Raw genomic sequence first — 16,928 nt, 5'->3', positions numbered from 1 at the left:
ATTTTCTGCGAAGAGGAATAATGGAAATTTTCGAGGCGTTTCATACGCCTTTGGCCTACTTTAACACTCCACTCATAGTCTGCTCGGGTTTAGAACTCTAAGAAGTAATTTTTCCTTAGCGTTCTGAAAGGATTCCTTAATTGCCATCTAGCTTCCAATTTTATTTTGAGAAGGCTGAAGTCATTTTAAATCTTTTTTTTTTTTTTCGGTAATCTATTTCTTCTCTCTAGAAGCTTTTCGGATTTTCCTTTTGTCCTCAGTGTTCTGTGGGACCAGTGATCACATTTTATTACCTGGAGTTTTAGTGGGGACCTATTTTCATCCATTGTGCTGGGACCCGATTGGCTCTTTTAATTTGGAAACACAGACCCTTCTGTTATAGGAAAACATGTGCATTATTTCACTGATGTCCTTGTCCTCTGTTCTGTTCTACTACTTACGCATCTGGAGCACTAGGCTCATCAGCACACACGATCTTATGGAACCGCTTTACTAGGTTACGTCCCAGTCCTTCACTGTCCTCTTTCCCCTGACCTGTCCTCACCCTCACATGCTGGCTGCATCTCCACTGCTCGATCTCTGGGTGCAGAGCCTGGGGCTCACTCTCAGGCCCCCTTCTCTTCTGACACCAATACTCTAAGTGAACCCATCCAAACTTTAAATACCACTCTACGCAGCCTTTACACGTCTCGGAAACCTCATTGCCTGGGCGCTTCCACTTGGACTGTCTAACATGCATCTCAAACGTCACATGGCTAGAACAGAAGCGGAATTTCACTCCGACCTCGACTCCTATCGTCCTCCAGCTCAGTAAAAAGCACCGACATCCACTTAGTTGCTCAAATATACAATGTAGGAACTGTCCTTGGTTGTTTCTTTCCTCCTCTACTCTACAGTCGATCTGCCTAGTTCTGTGGCTCTACCTCCACTGCACCCCGAATCTTTCTTCCATCCCTACGGACACTTTCGTTTTAGTCCAGCCCCAGCAACCACCCCCTCTCACTTATATCTCCTAACTGACCTTCCAAATTCTTCTTTTGCTGCTCTACAATCTATTGTCCATACAGAAGCCAATCTAATCTTCAAAAGGCAGATCATTTGACTCCTTAAAATTCTCCAAGTTTCCTATCGCACCATGAATTTGACTACAGTTTTTATTCGATTTACAAAGTCCTAAATAATCAGGTCTCTGCCATCTTCTCCTCTCTGAATGCATCTCACTTGCCACAGTAAATCACAATCTATTAGACACTCATACAGCTATAAAATTAAGATTACCTCTGACTGCAACAGAAAATTGCTAGACACTGTATTCAGGCATTGTGTCTTTGTCTCAAAGAAAGCCCAAGGAAGAAACGTGCCTGGATTTCATAAGATTTAATTGATGAAATGCCTGTTTCGGTTATTCTATTTCTGGTTCCAATGTTTAGAATACTGGTGGTTCCTGCGAGCAGAGAAAACCAAGAACACGCCCCGCAGTCTGCGGCGCCTCGCCTCGCCCTGACCACTCACCCGGTGGGCAGACACTCTTCTAGCCTCTTGTACTGGTAGCCAGAGTTTGGGTTGATTTGGCCGCCTGGGGTGCAGGCTGTAGCCTGGATAGTTAGCTGATGACAGGCGCACTTGGACCTGTATGAGACAGAAAAGGACAGCTAGAGCCATGAGACTTTCTCTAGAGGCAAGAAGTACTAAAAGGATGGCGATAAGGTAGTGAAATTTCATTTTCTTCTCTCAAACACATAAATGAGAAAGGAAAAGACGAAGTAAGATGACAGCGTGAGAAAACAGACAGAGAATGACACCGAAAGCATGGTGGAGCGAGGCAGAGGAGAAGGAGGAGACTCGGAGCAAGCAGCAAACGCGACACGTGCACTCAGGGTCGTGCAGGGCCGGGGCAACCCCAGCATCCCTAGCTCATAGCTTTCACGGAAGCATAAAGGCAAGCGCTCCAGCTGAGGGAGGAGGTACAAGGAGGTGAGGGAAGGGGAGAGAAACACAGATACAAGGCAGAGGCGGCGGTGAATGGCAGGGCTGGCAATACCCCTACCAACTCACTTGTCCCGGCACCCATCCTTGCAGTCACAGCCGACCAGAAATTCGGGGCCTGTGTTAATGAAAACACCCTTGCCCGGGATTCGTTCCTTGCTGTAGGCCACCTGGGGTGGGGGTGTTGTGTCAATCTCATTGACACAGGATAGGGGAACATCTTCTTTCCCATAGGTGATGTCCAAAATATAGTAGAAAGGCTTATAGGGCTGAAACTTCCGGTCCACGAGAACATACGGATCCAAACAGAACATCTCCAGGAAGAGGAAGTCACAACCAGTCTCAAAAAGGTAGCGCTCGATCTCCTGCATTGTCCGAAGACAGAGGCCACAGGGTGTCTTATAGATAACGTGAAAGCCCATCTTGCGGTTAACCCGCCGCCGGGCTGTCATCCGCCGGAAGTCATACAGGAGCGGGACTAGCAGAGGGTTCTTGCCCCGGTACTGCTCACTTAGTATGGGTCTGACTCGGGACAGACACGTATAGCTGCAGACGTGAGGTAAGTAGAAAAGCTTCTCCATGGGGGCGCGGTAGGAGGGCTCTGCCGGGGCCCGCTCTAGCATGCCATGGAAGGCTGGGAGGGCTGGGAGGCGCTGGGAGGAGCAGGGGGGAGCCAGGGGAGACAGGAGGCGGGGGAGCAGGGGCGGGGGATGCCAGAAGTGGGGAACTGAAGGGCCCAGGGCTTCCCAGGGGAGCTTCTGAGGCTTGGGGAGTGGCTGGCAGCAGGCCAGCTGAGGGTGCTGAGGGTGCTGGCGGTCCTGATGGCGCTGAAGCAGAGGTTGAGCCCAAAGGTGATCTGCGGATGAGAGCAAGATCAGGTGAGAACGTGACAGGAACTCTGTTGTGTAATCACTCCTCCAGCTGGCTCAACCACTCCTCTAGTCAGCTTTTCCCTCGCTTTACCAAAAAGCCTGGACAGGGAAGTGTCCTGGTTACTCATCACTGACCGGTAATCTATTTCAAGTGTGTGTACCGTGTCCTAAAATTTCTTTTTGCCTGTAAATTATGGAAGTGGACTTCGAGCTTCTACCGATGCTTTTTTTTCCTGCTATGACCTATAAACGTTCTGACTCCCATGATTCAAGGAAAGAGGCTGTAGTGTCCCTCTTCATTGTGGCAACGATTACGCCACATTCGATAAGTTTTAACAAATGACTTTCTGGTGATTCTGAATTTCTAGGCACCTAGTTTCTATTTTAATTATGTTTACGTTCTATTTCTTGGAAACTTCCAAGGTTAAAGCTTTCAAGTCCAAACTCCTCACCATCATAGCCTTAACAAAACCCCTTGGAACCAAAGAACCTCCCTATAAGTGACCACTCTGTCCACACAGCCCATCTCCACCAGAGAGGCTGAGATTTTTCTCACCTATATGTCTGGTTGATTCCAGGTTTCCCACTGGAAACATTTTCACTGAGTGCAGGGGACGCGGGGGAGGAGTGACCAGAGCCCACAGATCCTGGCCGGAAAGACGTGCTCTTTTTGGCCACCTGCTTCCGTGACTGAGCAAGCTGGCTTTCTAAGCTTCTGGGAGATTAAAGAAGACATCATATGGTAAAGGATGCAGAGAGCATAAACTATGAAAGAAACTGACAAAAAAAGAAGGAACAGCACTCACTCAATGTCACCTGCCTGGGGGGACAGAGGTGGAGCAGGTNAATACCCCTACCAACTCACTTGTCCCGGCACCCATCCTTGCAGTCACAGCCGACCAGAAATTCGGGGCCTGTGTTAATGAAAACACCTTTGCCCGGGATTCGTTCCTTGCTGTAGGCCACCTGGGGTGGGGGTGTTGTGTCAATCTCATTGACACAGGATAGGGGAACATCTTCTTTCCCATAGGTGATGTCCAAAATATAGTAGAAAGGCTTATAGGGCTGAAACTTCCGGTCCACGAGAACATACGGATCCAAACAGAACATCTCCAGGAAGAGGAAGTCACAACCAGTCTCAAAAAGGTAGCGCTCGATCTCCTGCATTGTCCGAAGACAGAGGCCACAGGGTGTCTTATAGATAACGTGAAAGCCCATCTTGCGGTTAACCCGCCGCCGGGCTGTCATCCGCCGGAAGTCATACAGGAGCGGGACTAGCAGAGGGTTCTTGCCCCGGTACTGCTCACTTAGTATGGGTCTGACTCGGGACAGACACGTATAGCTGCAGACGTGAGGTAAGTAGAAAAGCTTCTCCATGGGGGCGCGGTAGGAGGGCTCTGCCGGGGCCCGCTCTAGCATGCCATGGAAGGCTGGGAGGGCTGGGGAGCTGGGGAGGAATGTATAGGGCCGGGGAGCAGGGGGCCGGGGACCTGGAGGGAGCTGGAGGGAGCTGAGGAACGAAGGAGCCGAGGAGCCGAGGGAGCCGAGGAGCCGAGGGTGCCGGACGGAGCTGAGGGTGCTGAGGGTGCTGGCGGTCCTGATGGCGCTGAAGCAGAGGTTGAGCCCAAAGGTGATCTGCGGATGAGAGCAAGATCAGGTGAGAACGTGACAGGAACTCTGTTGTGTAATCACTCCTCCAGCTGGCTCAACCACTCCTCTAGTCAGCTTTTCCCTCGCTTTACCAAAAAGCCTGGACAGGGAAGTGTCCTGGTTACTCATCACTGACCGGTAATCTATTTCAAGTGTGTGTACTGTGTCCTAAAATTTCTTTTTGCCTGTAAATTATGGAAGTGGACTTCGAGCTTCTACCGATGCTTTTTTTTCCTGCTATGACCTATAAACGTTCTGACTCCCATGATTCAAGGAAAGAGGCTGTAGTGTCCCTCTTCATTGTGGCAACGATTACGCCACATTCGATAAGTTTTAACAAATGACTTTCTGGTGATTCTGAATTTCTAGGCACCTAGTTTCTATTTTAATTATGTTTACGTTCTATTTCTTGGAAACTTCCAAGGTTAAAGCTTTCAAGTCCAAACTCCTCACCATCATAGCCTTAACAAAACCCCTTGGAACCAAAGAACCTCCCTATAAGTGACCACTCTGTCCACACAGCCCATCTCCACCAGAGAGGCTGAGATTTTTCTCACCTATATGTCTGGTTGATTCCAGGTTTCCCACTGGAAACATTTTCACTGAGTGCAGGGGACGCGGGGGAGGAGTGACCAGAGCCCACAGATCCTGGCCGGAAAGACGTGCTCTTTTTGGCCACCTGCTTCCGTGACTGAGCAAGCTGGCTTTCTAAGCTTCTGGGAGATTAAAGAAGACATCATATGGTAAAGGATGCAGAGAGCATAAACTATGAAAGAAACTGACAAAAAAAGAAGGAACAGCACTCACTCAATGTCACCTGCCTGGGGGGACAGAGGTGGAGCAGGTGGGGTGGGTGGACCGGGTGGGGCGGGTGGGGCTGCAGGCTGTGGGAGCTCCATTGGCTTAAACTGGGTTCCAGTGCTGGTCAGATCCTGGGTATACTGGACCACAGGGCCTTTGCTCCTCACAGCACCTATAGGAAAAAGGAAACTGACCATTGAGAAGATGACAGCTGTGTCACCTATACTCAAGCACACACCTGATCCTCAATTTACGTAATGCAAAAAAGCATAAATACAAACATTCTGATGAAGTGCTAAGACCGTAGGTTCCCAATATTTACACACCAATGAGTGGGAATACTGGCACAGGCTGACTTTGACTTAAATAAGGCTTTATCTTCCTGCCTCAGATGATTTATGTTAGTAACAATGTTTCGGTGAAAATTTTCAAAAATACATTCTTTGATCAACTAGTGTAGTCGGGAGAAATCAACCAGAAAGTATGCCAGGAACATTAGAAAACAAAAACAGTTTGGGTTTTGAAAAAGCTGACCACAGATAACGAACAGCGGATAACCTGCGTGGGAGTACCAGAGATCACTACTCCCACCAACGCCCCTAACCCCTAATCCAAGCCAGTCAGTCCAGACGTTTATGTGGTTGCTTAGAACGAATGACAGCCACAGCATGTGGAGGCAGCACCTCAAACCTATCACCACTACTGGAAAACTCAGGGCACACATCCTGTTTCCACTGAACCAGTGTCATCCTGGTAAACAAAGGACAGCCATTGTATACGGTCTCCTTTGCTGGCCGGTCCACTTCCCCCGTCCCCAGGATCTTTTGGGCCACATACCCATGTTCGGACGTGTCCTGAGCTGTCCTCCGTGCTTCTTCTCCAGTGCGGAGGCCGAGGACGTCTTCATGCTGAACATGGGCTCCAGCCGCGTGGAGCCTCGGTAGATCCATTCACACCTTTTGTCGTCCTGGCAGGTTGGGAGGAAGGAAGGGCGGGGGAAATGTGTTAATGACTAAGGCACCCCTGCAATTTGTGCAGAATACACACCATGTGCCTCCTCAGAAAAAACTCCTCGAGGAGCCCTCAATAAACTGTGCCGGGCTCCGCGACAGGCATCAGAAATACAAGTCAGAAAAACAGGTATTCCTTAAGAAATGTCAGGAGTGCTACATGTTTTTACTGAGAAACATGACCAGGATAATAAGGCCTTAGAAACAAAAAACTAGGATACCTCAGGGAAAAAATATAATCCTAAGTAAGGCGTGAAAAGGGAGAAAAGGATGGGTACATAAGATCTACGGGTTAAACTGGGCCTTGAAAGATCAGTAAGCCCAATTCCTTGATCCCTACTTCCTTGTCCCACTACGCTACCAAATCTCCAACCATGGACAAATGGACTGGATGCTTTCTCCGTCCCCACGTGCAATGTGAATACTTGTAGAGAAAACAACCCAAACCGCCACCGTGCAGGTTAGTACTGTAATTAAATTCAGGGAGTTTATTTTCAACCGCCACCCACAGAGGAACAAAAAGGACAAAGTAAAACTTGACCCCAAACAGTGAGAACGGACAGGAGAATAAGAAAGAGGAAAACCGTCAAGTTTTACAAAACCATCCTCATTGTCTCTTACGCTCCCCCACCCCTCCCGGACCCCTGCCCCCAAAACCCTAGGGAAGGGCAGTACCAGGAAGAGGATCCTGACCAAGCTGCCGTCCACCTCCTCAACCCGGGACTTCCACCACGTGCCTTCCCACTCGGTCTTGATGAGCTGGCCGCTCTTGAGCAGCACCATGGGACGGTTGGGATAAGCAGTGATGTACTCCTCAATGAAATCTCGGCAGGAGATGTCTTCTATGTCCTCCCAAGTCTTTTTCACTGTCCCAAGGAAGAAGCGGGGCTGAGAGGGGGCAGGTAGGGCACCTCTTGATAGGAAAAATGGTTGGTTTGGCATTTTTTAAGTTGAGAGGGACGGAAAAATAAATGAAGAAATCATAACCTCGAGGGGAGCAAAACTAACATCACCTAAAGGTACTGAACCTAATGTGTAAACGCTCACGCAAATCAAGGAAATACTAAAAAAAAGCAATACGCATATACAGGGGAGTCCTCATTTCATAAAAAAGAGAATGTTTCTACTTAGGAAAATTCAAGTGGAAATTCTTGCTACATTGATGTACGTCTAGCAGTAAATCAAAAAAGATCAGGTGGCATCATGAAATTGATAAAAAAAAATTTGTCCTTCCTTCTCATTCTTTATCAGGCTTTTAAGGGTTCCTGGATGCATTCGCTGCCACGTTATGTGAAAACAACAGTGTTAGTTGACTCTCCAACAATTAAAAACTGTTGCTTCTGTAGGAATCTGTCCCCAAGCCAGTCGCGGCACAGAGAACATCACAAAGCCTTGATCTTACACAGCTTATGTAGAAAGCGCTATGGAGACCGCAGACTTAGACACACTCTAGGAAAGCAGTACCACCGTCTCATACTTGTCACTTAGAAATGAAATCGAAACACATCTACAGTATGGGTACCCACCCAATGTCAGTCATGACCTTCCAATGTTTCACTCGTTGGCCACAAAGACCCAGCATTAGAGATAAACAAATAAAACTGTATCTCCCAACGGTTTTATTCATCGAACTTACACTCTTTGAGACTGAAGCACCAAAAACGCTAGGGGTTTTCAACGGGTTGTCTTTAGAAGAACTACAAGGCAGAGGAAGATGGACAGAACTAAGGAAGAAAGGAAGAACACTCACGTGGCCGGCAAATGGGATACAGTTCGGACTGTGTGACATAGGAAGCGTAGCCATCATCAAAGAAAATGAGAAACCTGTAAGGAAACAGGGATGGTGGAAAGATCAGGGCGTTACGTTAAACATGACCTACAGACGTTATCCGTCACAGGTTCCACTCCTCTGCAGCAAACAGGACACACTGCAGAGAGGAGTTCCAGTCAGTCAACTACCTTCTTCTCGTTACGCTTTCTTCCCTCCCCAAGCGTTAAGAATGTTCCCTTGATCTAACCAACACACCCCCACTTTTCCAAAAGCTATTTATTCTTATTCTGCTTTCAGATTCCTATTCTGAACACCATTACTTCTCCCCTTCACTTCTATGTGAATTCCCTATTTCTCTGACCATTAATCAACCCTGAGTCCTCTCTCCTAGATTTCTTCTGAGTGTTCTCCTTGAGAAAAGGAACAAAAAGGAGAAAGAGAAAATCACCCATATGACGCCTGTGGCAAAGAAAGAGGTGGGTTTCTGGCCACTGGGGACTAAGAGCATGAAGGCTAATTGTAAGCTCTGGACTATGGCTTGAACAGGGCAGGCGCTGTGTTCCCGGCCTCCGCGCTCTGTGCGATCCTCTGTCCAGGTACCTGAGCTTGTTTTTGACGTTCGGCGTCTCAGCTACAATGCCAGCATAGAGCCAGACCTGATTGCCATCTTTGTATTTGGCCACCACTCGACTGCCCACATACAGCTTGTCAGCAGGAGGGTGGTAATCATAGGCAATGTGGTTCCCCGACAGCAGGCTCTTTCCTTTGTTGTCAAATTTCACCTTGTACTTCTTTCCCGGCCCTAAGTAGAAGGGAAAGGCAAACAAAAAACTTTTAAAAGCCATCGGTTTCTGTGTAAATCCTGACTACTAAGGAAGAGACGAGAGGCAAGTCTGCGGGGAAAAGAAACGATCAACAATGGAGACCTGCAGGCTGACGCTCAATGCTTCCTCCTCTAGCCTGAACATACCAACCGTCTGGATGGCAATAAGGGTGCCTTTGTGCCAAGTCTTGGTTCTCTTCTTGCCCAGAATGCGCATGCTGACTATCAGGTCACCATCTTTGCTCAGTTCTCCAGACATCTGACTCAGGGTTCCTACAGAAGAAAACAAAGTTGTTATAAAGAGGCAGGACACGAACAGGGGAGAGAATGGAAGAGTGAAGAGGGCAGCAAGGTAATCAGGGAGAACGAGGCAATCGCTGATCCTTGGCCACTTGTGCCGCTCTCTTGGCTATGGGCCAGCAACAGAGGACACGGCTGACTCAACTGTTACGCTAACAGAAAAAGCTGAGTAACTGAAAGTCACATGTAATTCCAGAACACCTCCCTTTAAGCCAATGTTTCCAACTCCTTATTAGCAACAATATTAACTACCATTAAACGCAAAGAAGCATTTATAAAACATTTTCTCCTAAGAGCCCCAGTCTACAAAGTTTCCTTCAAACTGCTTTGTAAGTGTTTGAATTAATCGCTTCTCTCTGAACTCCATCTGGAAGTAGACATGAGCTAAAAAGGTATTTGGAGAAAGCCATCACACATAGGCAAAAGACTTAAGAGGACAAGGAAAAATAAAATCACAATCTTATACTGACTTATATAGCCTGCAGCGTTAGAAGAACCCAACGGAAGTAGAGAAGGTTCTCAGATGCCAAAACAAAGCCAGTTATCCATGAAATCTCTGTGGCTTCACCCCCACTTGTACTGAGGTACCTCCTGACTCTACCTTTGTGCAGCTCTTGGGAACTGCTCTTCTTGTTGACAGCATCCATGAACTTCTGGACATCCTGAGCCGACTTCCTTAAGGCAGCCATAGCTTCACGGAGCTGTGAGGAAGGGGATGAGGGGAATAAGTTTTAAAATAGCATGGGTTAGGAATAACTTTAGAATAAAAAATAACTTGTCTCCCAAAAAGTAAAACAGAAATAGTTATGTTTGGATACTTATGGTTACTTTATCAGGCAAACTGCACTTTCTTACAAATCGTTCAGAAATCAGCCTTCCTTGATTAATGTCACCTGGTGGGTCACTGCCAAATTCTATATTCATATAGCACTTCAGCGCATGCACCTCTAAGTAACCTCTTTCACATTCTTTTACTGTCTGTCAGAGGACTGCAACCCACAAGGCTGTCTACAGGGTGAATGATTATATGTCAATGGCTGAACTGACTGAATGGTCAAGTCAAAAGTGTCTCCCATTTTTATATTTTCTCTCGCCCTTCCCCTGCCCATTCCAATTCACCTTCTGGTCTTTTGGAGTTCTGCTCCCGGCATCACCTATGGATGAGAAAAACTCTAATGAGCATAAGATATTTATAAATAAGAATTTCCAAGAAGTCAAGAACTAAGCCACTTAAAAACATTATCAGGGAAGTACTCTCAGTAACAACTGCAATGAAGATATAGATATATATCTAAAAGTACCAAAAGGGTCCGGAGAGATACAGCAAATAGGTAACAGTGCTTACCTGGGGTTTCCACTATATATTTGAATTTTTATAACAATAATTTACTTATGGATTATCTGAATAATGTGAAAACTGAGATGTGGTCAATAAATTAAGCAAAAATGTTTATTCTTGAGTAGTACTGTACCATAGGACTTCTTGCTATGATAGAATTGTTCCATATGTGCACCATCTAATCTGTTAACATGTGGCTAAGAAAATGAAACGTGGCTAGTGCAACGAAGAAAATAAATTTAAAACTTCATTATTTTTATTTTTTTTAAATTCAGGTATAATTCACGTATCATAAAATTTACCCTTTAAAACTTTAAAACTGTTTGAGTCAGTGGATTTTAGTATATTCACAAGGTTGTACGGCCTACACCACTATCTAATTCCAGAACATCCTCATTACCCTCAAAAGAAAATCTACTAATGAGTATGGGGTTTCCTTTCTGGGGTGATAAAAACGCCCATTAGCAGTAACTCCCCATTCCATCCACTCCGGCCCCCAGCAACCGTTGATCTATTTTCTGTCTCTACGGATTTGCCTATTCTAGACATTTCATATAAACGGAGTCATACATACGTGGTTCATCATACAAACTTCATTTTTGTTGCAGCATTTATAAAACACCCCAGCAGCAGAATACAATTCAAGCACACACGGATCACTCTCCAGGACAGATAATATGCTAGGCCATTAAAAACGTCTAATTTTAAAGGACTGAAATCATACAAAGTATGTTTTCTGATCACAATGAAATTAATTTACAACAGAAAGAAATCTGAGAAAGCCCCAAATACTTTGGAAATCAAACAATGAACAATGTACCTCTAAATAATCCACTGGTCAAAGAAAAATCACAAAGAAAATTAAAAATTGAGTTAAAAGAAAAAGAAAATACAACACATAAAAATTTATGAGATACAGTGAAGCAAGGCTTAAAAGGAATAGCTTTAAATGTTTACAGTAGAAAGGAAGAAAGGTCTAAAATCAATAATCTAAGCCTCCACTTTAAGAAACAATAAAAGGGCAAATCAAATCCAAATAAGTAGAAGGAAAAAATAAAGATCAGAGTAGAAATCAATGAAATAGAAAACAGAAAAACAGAAAAGAAAAATCAATGAACTCATTAAAAAGGTTCCTTGGAAAAGGGCAATAAAATTGATAAGACTTTAGCTAGACTAACCAAGGAGAAAACAAAAGAGATCCAAATACAACCAATATCAGGAATGAAAGAAATGACATCACTACAGAACCTATGGAAATTAAAAAGGATCATAAAGGAATAATATAAACAACTCTAAGGCAATAATTTAGACAATTTAGGTGAAATGGACAAATTCCTAGAAAGACACAAATAAAACCAACTTGAGAAGAAAATCTAAATATATATGTGAGGTGAAGAAAATAACTTAGTAATTAAATCCCACAATCAATTCAGTGTGGTACCCTGGACTGGATCCTAGAATAGAAAATGTTCAAAAATCAAAGTATGAAGTTTAGATACAAATAATGTACCAATGTTTGCTTCTTAGTTTTGACCAAAGTATCGAAGTAACATAAGATATTAACATTAGAAGAAACTGGTGAAAGATATGCAGGAACTCTGTACTATCTTTGCAATTTTTTTGTAAATCTAAAATTATTCCAAACTAAAATGCTTATTTAAAAAAAAAAAAAATCTTCCCACAAAGAAAAGTTCAGGTCAAGACAGTCTCACTGCTGAATTTATGAAACATTTAAGAAATAAATAATACCATTCCACACAAACTCGGAGGAGGTGGAACACTTCCTAACTCGTCTTATAAGGCCCATTACCCTGATACCAAAACAATAAAACTACAAACCAACAGTCCTCATGAACACAGGTGCAAAAATTCTTAACAAAATACTAGCAAATCCAATATGGCAAAAGGATTATAAACTAAACAAAGGGAGAGTAGTTTATTCCAGGAATGCAAGGTTGGTTTAACATTCAAAAAATATACCCTATTAACAGGATAAAGGACAAAAGCCATATAGCCATACGATCATCTGAGGATGACAGAGAAAAAGTAGCTGACAAAATCTAAAATCCTATCCAGCTATGATAAAAATATTCAGCAAAGTAGGAATAGAAGCAACTTCCCTCAGCCTGATAAAGGACATCTACAAAAACTCTACAGCGCTATCATAATGCTTAAAGACCAAATGTTTTTCTCCTAAGATCAGAAACAAGGGAAGGATGTCTACTCTCAAAATCCTTATTCGACATTGTACTGGAGGTTCTAGAGAGTACAACAAGAAATAAAAGGAATCCCAACTGGAAATGAAGTAAAATTGACTTTATTTGCAGATGACATGATCTAGTATATAGAAAATCCTAAAGGATCCACGAAAAGCTTCTAGAAGTAATAAGTGAACTTAAATAAGATCACAGGCTACAAGATTAACACAAAAACAACTTTATTTTTATAATTTTTATATCCTATCAACCAACGATCCTAAAATGAAATTTAAAAAATTAAGAAATCCCATTCGCACTAGAATTAAAAAGAATACCATGGAGAGATGTACGATGTTCATGAATCAGAAGACCCAGTATGAGTTAAAAAGGCGATACTCCCCAAATTAATCTTTAGATTCAATACGGTTCCTATTAAAATCCTAGCAGGTTAAGAAAACATCTTTGGTAGAAACTGACAAGCTGTTCATAAAATTTGGAATATATACGAAATACAAAACACTTCGGAGACCTTTTGCTAACAAAGTGATTTTAATACTTACCATAAAGCTACAGTAATTAAAAGTGTGGTGCTGGTATACAGACAGGCATTTAGATAAATGTGATGAAACAGACCCTCACTTACATGGCCAGTACCAAAAGAACAGTCTTTTCAACAAATGGTGGTAGAACAACTGAACAGCCATAAGCACAAGAAACAAAAAAACACCCTCGATCCAACCTTAAAGATTTTTATTCTTCAAAAGACACTGTTAAGGAAATGAAAAGACTGGGAGAAAATACTTGTAAAATATATCTGACAAATAAATTGTACCTAAAGTAGAATACGTCTTCTAAGTCAATAATAAAGAGACGATCCAATTTTTTTAAAAAGGCAAACAATTTGAATAGGTATGTACCCAAAGAACATACATAAATAACATATGAGTATGTGAAAAGATGCTCAATGTCTCTGGGGAAATTTAAACTATGATCACAATGTGACAACACTACACACTCAATAGAACAGCTAAAATAGAAGACTGACAATACCAAGCAATGACAAGGTTGCAGAGAAACCGGAACTCCCACACTTTGCTAGTGGGAATGTAAAATGGTACAGCCACTTTGGAAAACAGCATGACAGTTTCTTAAAAACTCAAACATACACTTACCATAAGATCTAGCAATTCCACTCTGGGTAGAATATCCAAGACACATGAAACATAAAGTCCACAAGGAGACATACAAATTCCATAGCAGCATTACTCATAACAGCCTCAAACCGTAAATAATCTAAATGTTTATCGTTTGAGGAATGTGTAACAATATGTGGAACAGCCATATAACAGAATATTACATGTAATAATACATGTAATAATATAGATGAACCTCAAAAACACTGTTAAGTGACAGAAACGAGACACAAAAGAAGACATACTGTGATTCTATTTATACGACATTTCTAGAAAAGGTGAAACTTTACAGAAAGAAAGCAGATCAGTGATTGCTCAGGGTGACAACAAAGATTGAGCAAACAGGCATGAGGCAACATTTTGGGGTGATGCAATTATTCTAAAACTGGATTGTGGTGACTGCACTACTGTATAAATTTACTAAAACTCAAATTGTACACTTACAGTGGGTAAATTTTATAGCATGTAAATTATACCTTAAAAAAACTGTTTAAAAATAGAAAAAAACCCAAACAATCTGCTGTTTTGAGATGTGTACATAGGTGGTAATGCCACCTATAAAGAAAGAGAATTCAGAGGTCACACAGAATGGTGAAATGAGGGTGAGTCAATCAGGAAGTAGCACGCAGGGGACTTCTTGTAAGGTACTAACAACACTCTATTTTTCCCTGTATCGGACAAGTTCAAAGGTTTGAAATATGATTTAGTGACATTGGCTTATCCTCTCTTCTACCGCCTATCTGCTCATCTCCCAGCATTTCAATTTCAGTCCTGAGACTTTCCTATCCATAGCTTCGTCTCTTACCTGAATCAATACTGAGGACATCATCGTCTTCATCAGGAATCTCAATTATTTCTGTAGGCCGGGAAGCTTCATCCTCGGAGCTACTGTCCCGGTACTGTAGTCCCAGTTTGGAGTAAAAGTCCTTCACCAAAGACTCACAATTAGTCACTGCCCTAATATTGGAACACACGTAGAAAAGGTCAAAGCCAGCAGAAGTAGGAGCCATTAGAGTTTATACATAAGTATACGCTGACCTCAATTTAAACAGCCATATTCCAAAGTCTGTTTAGAATTCAGAATGCTTTTCCCATACGAAAATGTTTAAACAGTGGTTTCCACACTAGTTCCTCAAAAATCCACAATAAGCCCAAAATAGGGTCCTTTCAACCATACCTCATTATTTACCTTGTTATTTGAAAAAGAGTTTTAAGTGACAACTAGGGCACTTCTGGGAGTCTAGGAGTAGATACAGAACTCTAGGAACTTATTAATGTTCCACAGTTACATAAGACAGCAACTCTTTACAGATCTTACTAAGAAAACAAACCACCTGTTCTAAAGTAGTGTGCACAAGGAAGAAGTGGAAGGGACTCAAGACGTGGACTCTAACCTTTGAGGAAGACTAAGGTTCTGCACATCTGTGCCTTACAAAGTGCTTGGCACAGTGTCACGAACAATTATATTTTAAACTGTCTGTCAATGGAGAGATTTCCTATTTCCCATGCAGTCCTCACCTGGACGCATCATCAAAGAGCTGGTCAACATGGGCCACTTCCGATTCCTTCTGTATTACCCACGTCTCCAACTCTGCTAACTGCTTCTTGCGTTGCTGTACACAGTCCATCTTTTCCAGTTCTTCATCGATGAACTGCCGAAGTTCCTCCATCGAGATACCCAGCTCCTCAACCACTGCTTGCTGCAGCTCTGCAATCTCTTCGGACTCCACTGCAGCTGTTGCTGCATCCAAACCAAGGCAGCCAGGGAGGGAGGACATGCTGTTGTCCTCTACATGGAACAAAAACTAAAATTATCTCTGGAGTCATTACAACCACAATAGAGAATTTCAGTCCCATAATAAAACTCGTTCCTACTCCTTACTTGTTATTCAAATACATTAGGTTTGATTTTATGGTCTGTCTCTCCATGCTCCAGTATGATGCTGAGATTTTGTAGAGTTCTCATCTTATGCTACAGACTATAGGCCTGAATAAGATTTAAAAGTTTGAGAGGGCATATATTATGCAATAGGAAAGCTACCAGGAAATAATGTTTTAGGAAACTGAAGAGAACCAATTTACTGAGCAAGATACAGGCATATCTCGGAGATATTGTGGGCTGGGGTTCCAGACCACCTTAGTGAAGCGACTATTGCAAAAAAGAAGGGGCTTTGCTGGGAGAGGGGCTTTGCCTTCAGTTTGTAAAAAATGTGACACCTATTAAGTGCAATAAAGCAAACTGCAATAAAAAGAGGAACGCCTGTATTTCTGTGACTTGTATTCCTTAATTGACTAATGAGATAAATCTGTTTGCTTGCTATTGATCAAATACCTCCACCTGGAGGAGAGCGGTTGGTCTATAACTCATTTTTTTAATTACTTGTTCTCCTTACATCACTTTGCTTCCATGTGGAAATTGACTTTTTAAAAGTCTATAATGCTTAAAAACACAAAAGCCTGCAGCAAAGAGATTTCTCCAAGGTAAAGGGAAATAAAGCAACCTGAGAATAAAACGCGGCTACCTAAAACCTAAAGAGCCTGCACATTGCTGCTCTTTGGCTCAAACGGTTAAAGCGAAACTGATGTCAGAATGCCATGCGACCCCAATGTCAGTTCTCACCGCCTCCATTTTCCCTCTGCCCACACACCGCCCCACCCCCGTGCTACCTATTTTAGGGGTGCGTCCCACCCCCGGGCAAACCCAGCTCAACCCCGCCCCCGCTCGCCTCACCGGGAAAACTTCCTTCCCACCCTCGTCCGACCTCTTCCCACGAACAAAACAGTCCAGACAAGCCTTTGGTCTCCAAATACCTCAATTAATTCACCCACACCTCCCTGCTTCCAGCTACAATAGCTCTCTTTCGCCACCCGGACCCCAGACTCACGACTGAGGGGTGGGCCTCTGTGGGCGAGAACGAAAGGGAAAAGGGAGCGGGGGAGGGGAAGAAACGTGAGGGAAGGAAGGGGAAACGAAAGAGACGCCCG

General features: G+C 43.4%; 1 protein-coding gene across 1 annotated transcript in view; it reads right to left on the bottom strand.

Annotated features, from left to right (window-relative positions):
- SETDB1 (SET domain bifurcated histone lysine methyltransferase 1) overlaps positions 1-16,928 on the bottom strand; it is a 23,772-nt gene extending 6,844 nt beyond the window's left edge. Inside the window, exons 1-15 of the mRNA XM_039841549.1 lie at positions 16,755-16,928; positions 15,462-15,732; positions 14,749-14,900; positions 10,333-10,367; positions 9,815-9,914; positions 9,061-9,186; positions 8,691-8,892; positions 8,070-8,143; positions 6,995-7,185; positions 6,147-6,276; positions 5,316-5,481; positions 5,066-5,224; positions 4,425-4,493; positions 3,724-4,305; positions 1,513-1,629 (exon numbers count right to left, since the gene is read on the bottom strand). Coding sequence (XP_039697483.1) covers positions 1,513-1,629; positions 3,724-4,305; positions 4,425-4,493; positions 5,066-5,224; positions 5,316-5,481; positions 6,147-6,276; positions 6,995-7,185; positions 8,070-8,143; positions 8,691-8,892; positions 9,061-9,186; positions 9,815-9,914; positions 10,333-10,367; positions 14,749-14,900; positions 15,462-15,721 — 2,363 coding nt within the window. The 5' untranslated portion in view covers positions 15,722-15,732; positions 16,755-16,928. The remainder of the gene's footprint in view (positions 1-1,512; positions 1,630-3,723; positions 4,306-4,424; positions 4,494-5,065; positions 5,225-5,315; positions 5,482-6,146; positions 6,277-6,994; positions 7,186-8,069; positions 8,144-8,690; positions 8,893-9,060; positions 9,187-9,814; positions 9,915-10,332; positions 10,368-14,748; positions 14,901-15,461; positions 15,733-16,754) is intronic.

This window comes from Pteropus medius, unplaced genomic scaffold, assembly GCF_902729225.1.
Source record: "Pteropus medius unplaced genomic scaffold, Ma_sr-lr_union100, whole genome shotgun sequence".
NCBI lineage: Eukaryota > Metazoa > Chordata > Mammalia > Chiroptera > Pteropodidae > Pteropus > Pteropus medius.
This window is presented reverse-complemented; position numbering and strand designations above follow the sequence as displayed.